This window comes from Medicago sativa, chromosome 6 (genome assembly GCF_051527215.1).
Source record: "Medicago sativa cultivar Bolivia chromosome 6, Bolivia_mono, whole genome shotgun sequence".
Lineage (NCBI taxonomy): Eukaryota > Viridiplantae > Streptophyta > Magnoliopsida > Fabales > Fabaceae > Medicago > Medicago sativa.
The window spans coordinates 42,006,774-42,013,773 of record NC_140754.1 but is presented as its reverse complement, the minus strand read 5'-3'; the positions used below and the strand labels follow the sequence as shown (position 1 = coordinate 42,013,773).

General features: G+C 38.3%; 1 protein-coding gene across 1 annotated transcript; it reads right to left on the bottom strand.

The window, feature by feature from the left end:
* Positions 1-1,460: 1,460 nt before the first annotated feature.
* LOC146915224 (uncharacterized) lies at positions 1,461-4,405 on the bottom strand. Its single transcript, XM_085717705.1, has one exon. It carries the CDS (start codon positions 3,813-3,815, stop codon positions 2,385-2,387), a length of 1,431 nt encoding a protein of 476 aa, XP_085573831.1. The 5' UTR covers positions 3,816-4,405; the 3' UTR covers positions 1,461-2,384.
* Between the last annotated feature and the right edge of the window lie 2,595 nt (positions 4,406-7,000).

The window sequence follows — 7,000 nt, the reverse complement described above, 5'->3', positions numbered from 1 at the left end:
TCCATAGTACTTAGCCATGTTTCTCTTTCAGAATGTAACCGTTCTCGAGGCGGATGCTGACGTACGCTTCAACTACTCACAAGTTCAAAGAGAGTGTGTTTGTTGTTCGCACTTTTCAAAAGATGTAAAAAACAGTTTTGTATTTTGAAAATTTTTGCTTCAAGTATTGCCACCAAAAATAGAAGAAATTTTGAAAATAGAATAAATGAGAGTTCCAAATAAATGGGCACAAGCTCAAATTTGATGAATTGAATGGTGGCCTACCAACGGCGTGGCCCCACGGATCTTTGAAAAATTTGGAAAATGGTAAATATATGGGAAGGGTACATTGAACACGATAACCGTTATACTCCCTGACAACTTTGAATGCCCTTGTTCCGAGTCTTTAATCTGCAGATGCTTCGAATCGGAGGTCTTTGATAGCAAGTATGCCCCAAGCATTGAATCGGAGGTTCTTCGATAGCAGGTATGCCCCATGCATTGAATCGGAGGTTCTTTTGATGACTGGATGCTCCAAGTGGACTGTGCTGACTGATGCAGTTACTTGTCATGATCCTTAACTTTTGCATAGATCGCCCTTTTCGGGTTTTCAATCTATCAGGATAATCATTTTTGTTCATGTCTCTAACTTTTGCCTGGACCGCCCTTTCGGGTTTTCAGTCCACCGAGACGCTCATTTTTGCCTAAGCCGCTTTTTATGATTTGCGACTTATCGAGCTTTTATTTTTTTGACAGAGTATTTCTTGACTGCACCGACATTCTTAGAACATGTGAGTTTGTCACCATCCATGGTTGTAAGAGTCATTGCTCACAAGTCTTCATAATTAGGCGTCCACTTGCCCCTGGAGTCTGGTTGGAAAGTAGTACAAAGTTGGGCACAAAGTCTCTTTCTTGAATTCACGGGGATGAGCCTTCTTGTTAGAAGCTTGTTTCAAACCTCTTTTGATATGTTTGCACAACGTCGTCATGTGTTTAAATTCGATCAAGCTTGGACTTTAGCAGAACTCCTATTGATTGGACTTCGACCTTCACGGAAAGCACGACCTCCATGTTGCATATTGGGGAAGGAGGGGGGGTTGCCCTTGTTGAAATGTGTACTGAAGTACGATATTTGAGCAAAGCGAATGGTAGCACCCCGAGCCAGTCTTTGTAATTGAATGTCATCTTCTGGATAATCTCCTTGATATTTTGTTTGCAGCTTCGATGGCTAAGATGCCCCAGTATGTGAGAGATCTCGTCGGGAATCTCTTCATTCCCTTCTTCAGCTTCGGACACAGGGAACTCAAAGTTGGAAGAGAGTACATGGTTAATGTGTTCAACGGGTTTATTAATGCATGATTTGATTATTGATTTTGACAAGTGTAAGTTATGATTATGCAGATATTTGAGAATGATTATATTTTTTTGGTTTTTTGTATTACCATTTTTCCAGAACAAAGCACAAAATAAAAAACAAAGTCGGGATCAAAACGACCTTTTTATTAATGATGAAAATGCTTAAAGCAAGAAAGCCCTACACCAGTTCACTTTCGTCTCGGGCGGAACGAAAGGGTTTTTTTTTTTTTTTTTTTTTGAAAAAGCAGCAAACAACAAACCAACACATTATTTGAACGGATAAGTAGTAGAAGGAACATCAAAAACGACCCAAATGTGGCTTGCAAGTCCGAATTCAATCTTCGAAGAACAATATATTGGCTTCAATCAGCTTCTGGACTTCAATCTTCAAAGAGAGACAGTGCTCAATGTCATGGCCGGCTGCTCCTTGATGAATGGCACAGGAGAGGTCAGGTTGATACCCAACCGGCAACTCGTTGGGCACTCGAGGAGGCTTTCTAGTTTTGACAAGGTTCTTCATGAGCAAGATGGTAAGCAGCTCCGCATACGTCATTGGGATTGGGTCAAACTGCATCTTTGGAGCCTGTTGTCGAGGCTGTTGTTGATGTTGGCGTTCGTGCCCCTGCTGGAACTGCGGCTTCTTTGACTCGCCCTGGAGCGTCGTGATCTCTTGTCCACACTTCTCCCTTTTTGTTTGCACGAGTGTCGTAGGTGCGAGTTGGCCTTGGGCGAGGACAGTCGGACCACTTGAAACAGATTGACCTCTATGGAAAAGAAATTTTGTGAGACTCAGAATTGAGACTATGAAATGCAAAATGATGCATGATGCGTATGCAAAAATAGACACTTTTTTTTTTTATCGAAGGACTTATAAAAGCAAATTTGTAAACATCATAATTGAAAATTTCATTGAATAATTAAAGTACTACAAAATAATTCCCTTTTAACAAAACTGAGCCAAGGGATAGACTCCAAAGTACATCATAAAAAGCTAGAAAATAACATAAAGTGGTGAAACAACTGGGAATATCTTGAGCTTTTGTAGTGGACTACTCCTCGAAATCTGGGTGTGCGCCGGCGAACATATCCATGTACTCCTTCTTCCTTTTAGAATCCCGCCTGAGTATATCATCCTTCTGCTGGAGGAGATCATTCTGCTTAACAATTAGTTGGCCTAGCTTGAGAATTTCACGATCCTTTTGCTCTATCAGTCCATCCTTTGTCTCCATCTGAGCCATAACCATCTCATACTTCCTCTTCCAATTGTTCCTTTCACGTGTCATCTCGGCCAACTGGTGCTGGAATTCTTCCATATTTTCAGGGAGTACGGGCAGTGGGTGAGCCGGAGTAATTGAAGATGGGACTCTGGATAAAGTGTAAGGCATCTTGTACGTTGTAGCTCTATCAATGACCCATTCCGTGTAAGAGCTATGGACGAAACTTGATCTTTTTCCCATCTTGCCCCTCTCTTTTCTATGGATGGCATGCCAAGCTTGTATGAATTTTTCCCTCTCATTTGTGTAATCATCATGGTTATGGTAGAATACGCTGGATAAATCGAGGTATAAAGGTTTGGCTTTGACCGGGTATCCGAGTTGTTGTTGGGCAAGGATAGGGTTGTAGCTAATTCCTCCCCATATTCCGATAAGAGGTACATTAGGGAAGTCACCACAGTGGATAATGACGGTCTTGGTATCACTGGCTGGGTTGTACCAAACTATGTCCGCGGGGGTAAGGGACATGATTCTTTGGGACCACGAGAGCTTTTCAGGGTTTTTGATGAAGGGCTGAGTTCGAGGTAGATGGGAGGTAAACCATTTGTAAAGTAAGGGTGCACAGCAAAGGATAACCCCACGACCAGCTAGATTACGATCATGAATGGAATGGTAAGTGTCTGCAAGTAATGTAGGGACAGGGTTTTTGGTGAGGAAGATTTTGATGGCGTTGATATCAACAAAGTTGTCAATATTTGGGAAAAGTAGGAGCCCGTATATGAGTAAGGCTAAGATGGAGTGAAAGGCTTTATTGTTGGGTAGTCCGGCGAAGAGGGAGGCTTTTTGGAAAAGGTAATGTGTAGGCAAGAATTGGAGTTGGGGTTTCCCTTTGATGGTAAGTTGAGCTTTCAATTCAGAGGCATCAAGGTGAAGAGCTTTAGCAATGGTTGAGGCTTCAGGATTGGGTTCAAGGCCATGGAAGGGTACTTCATTGGACACAGGTAAGCCAACCAAGTCAGAATATTCTTCAAGAGTGGGAACCAATATGAAGTCAGGGAATAGGAAGCAATGATAGAGTGGGTCATAGAATTGGACCAATGTATTGAGGACCCCTTCTTCAACTCTTGTTTGGAGGATGCTAAGTAGTCTTCCATGATGAGCTTGAAAGTCCTCTGGACTGGTTACTCTCGATCCTAGCTCCCTTAGCTTCAATAAATCGGGTTTCTTGAAAGTGTACTTCCTAGTGCTCCTTATTATAGGATTCATATCTACAACATTTACAAAAAGCTTGTTTTAAGTCCTTCGATGTTTAATGAGAAAAAATCGATGAATGAATGCATGCATGCATGATTATGCTACACAAACGGTGAAAACATGGTGAGGTTTAAGGTCCATGATGATGGAGTCAAGGGTAACAACGCCATTTGGTAAGGACTATGGTTTTATTTTCACTTGTAACAAGGGTTCTACCAAGTTCCCAGAGTTGTCAACCACTTCCGAACATTATCGGGTTGCGGAACTACTTCCGGTCCAACAACGTTCGTAAGAAAGTCTCGTCTGAGTGTAGTATCGCGTATCAACCAACTCAAGACTACTCTTGATTAGCCACCGCACTACGTCCTAAAAGGCCAAGATGGGTTAAAGGTAACTAAAGGTCCTCAACATTAACAGTCACTTGAAAATAGCAATGCCAATCACGACTACTCATGTCAACATAAATTACTTCCAAGAGACCTCCGTTGAGTGGGGTTATCACATGTGCCATATCCCGAAACTTACTCTCGGTATGGGACTTTGATTATACCACCATCCTATCTTATGTTTCCCTCAAGTCCGGGTTAGGACTTATCTCACCACTCACGTTAAAAGAAAGAAGAAAGAAGAAGGAAGAACATATATACAGGTATTTACATCTTTTATTTTTGATTTTTTAAGCAAGTTATAGCACAAAAATTAAATAAGACCAAGTTAGGCTCAACCCTCTTTGGCTTGTCCCCAGTGAAGTCGCCATTTCTGTGTTGTGTCGAGGGGAATTGTTGGGAAGAAAAGAAAAACTGGTTTTTTGATGTGCAGGTTTGGCTTATGGTTTTGTTGAAGTTTTTTTTGATGAATTTCGGCCTCTATGTGCGTGTTGGAATTGTTATGTTGGTGATGTCTAAATTGGTTAGTACTGATGTGATTCGGTATATATTTTGTGTTGTGTTGTGTTGAGAAATTGTGTGTTTATGTTGTTTTGCGATGCAAGCTTTGCTGGGTTTTTTGTGAATTTCTGTGTGCAGGTTCGAATCCATTGCCCCCCTATGTGTTGCGACTGCAGATGTTATTTATAGTCTCAGGATTCTGATGCTAGGGTTTGTTAGGAAGGGCAGAGACTTGTGCTAGATTGAGGATTAGAAGGAGAAAAATGTGATCATCCCTTTGCTGGAAAAACTGACGCACCTGGATTGGATTTGGATGGAAGGAACACGTTTGGGATTGAACTTGGACTATTTTTTGACTTAATAAAGAAAATACATAAATAAAGTGAAAGGTAAAAAAACAAAGAGATAACTATGCATATTTTTTGGGATTTTTGACTTATCTTGAAAAAAAGAGTAATTAATTAAAAAAGAAATGAATGACTAATTAAAATAAAAATAGACTAATAAAAATTATTTGATTTAAAAATGGACTAATTAAAATTAACTGATTAAAAAAAAATAAAAGATGGAAATTGAAATTAAAATTAAAAAGAAGAAGAAGGCCCGATTCGGACAAAGTATGAGGTATTTTAAAATACCTCTCTGCCGAATTTTTACCGAAAAGTCGGAGACTGATCAGGGTCAGGTGACATGTGTCGGTGTATGAATGTAGGATCCTTAGGTCAAAAATTTGGGTATGACAATGGCATTATTGGAATCATCCTCGTTTGTCTTGACACCATACAAGTAACCCAAATGATATTTTCAACAAGATTAAATTTGTCTAATTTGATGAGTTGTTCCTTACTTATTGTAATTTTCGAATTAGTGTATTTTACTTAAAGAGAAACACAGAATACTAATATAGAGATAAATCTTTCTCGAAGAAATATCACTTTACTTCTTCATACTTTATCATTATATTTGGAATTTATCGAAAGCAATAATCAGTGTATTGTTTGTACTTGGTCTGTGTTGGAGAGTAGTCATATAATTTAATTAATTTCAACATTAGAATATTTAGTAAAATAACATATTTTAAGTATTTAACTTTAAGTCATTTTACCTTTTTATCCTTGAAGATGTATTTAAATTTGGCAATTGTGCCTCATTTGCAATCTATCAAATAATTCAACATTTATCTTCTTCTCTCTAGAGCTCTCATTCAATACTTTAGTACTATTTTTGCATAACTTCTTTGTATTAGGTTCTATTTAAAATAATTAGAATCATTACTAATAAGACTTGAATTTTATCGTTTCGTCCCTACAATCCCATTTACCTGTCACACAGTGTTAGTAAGCACAGCTTATTCCTTGGTGTTTTGTTTTGTTAAGAAAATTCCTATTTTCGGCATGATCTATCTAATGGTATTGGCTCATATTGTTCCCAATTTCTGTGGAATTCAGTTACTTTTTTTTTAAAAAATTAAATCACAACAACAAAATACATGCTCAATAGCAATAGTTCTACCCTTTTAAAAACTGGATCGATCATCGGCCCAACAAGGTTACCGTTTCTTTGGTCTAACCATTAGGTCAATGTTTGAATCACATGACAAAACTAGATTAAATCAGATAATCAGATAGCAACGGCAGGGCTACTGCAGGGGCCAATGTAGGCCATGATCCTCCTCAACATTTAAAAACAAAATTTTATGTTAGCTGATATAGATTAAAAGCTTTAACATGTTCATTAGTCACCTCGTATTCAACTTGTGCGCATTAATTGTTTTGCATTTATTAGGTTTCGTTTAACATATACAAGGTAGGGGAGGCACATCTACTTTTGTATTATCACAATTTTTGTTATGAATTTAACCAATGTTATAAAAAAAGGTTTATAGGTGAACAAACTTATAAAATACAGAAAATTGATTTCCATAACTAAAGGTTTATATGACATGCAGAGCAAAGAAAAGAAAAACAGAGCATTTCATACAAAAACATAACCCTAACTAACACATTAGAGTAAATTAATTTTTGTCATGCCTTAGAAAAGCTTAACACCAACATGCAATTATAATTATAATTTTATACATAATTGCATCAGTGAACAACATAACTTGCTAGTGAAAGGAGAATTCATGTACGTTAAGGGAAAAAAAAAGATGGACCTGAAGATGGTATGTCTCATTGGATTTTGTGCTTGAAACCTGTTGGTGGATCGACCTGCCACTCGATGAGTTCTTTCTCTGGCCTATTGTAGACAATCTTACTCAGATTCTGAAAGACAATCATAACGGACGTAAATTTAACAAAGGAAGAAGCA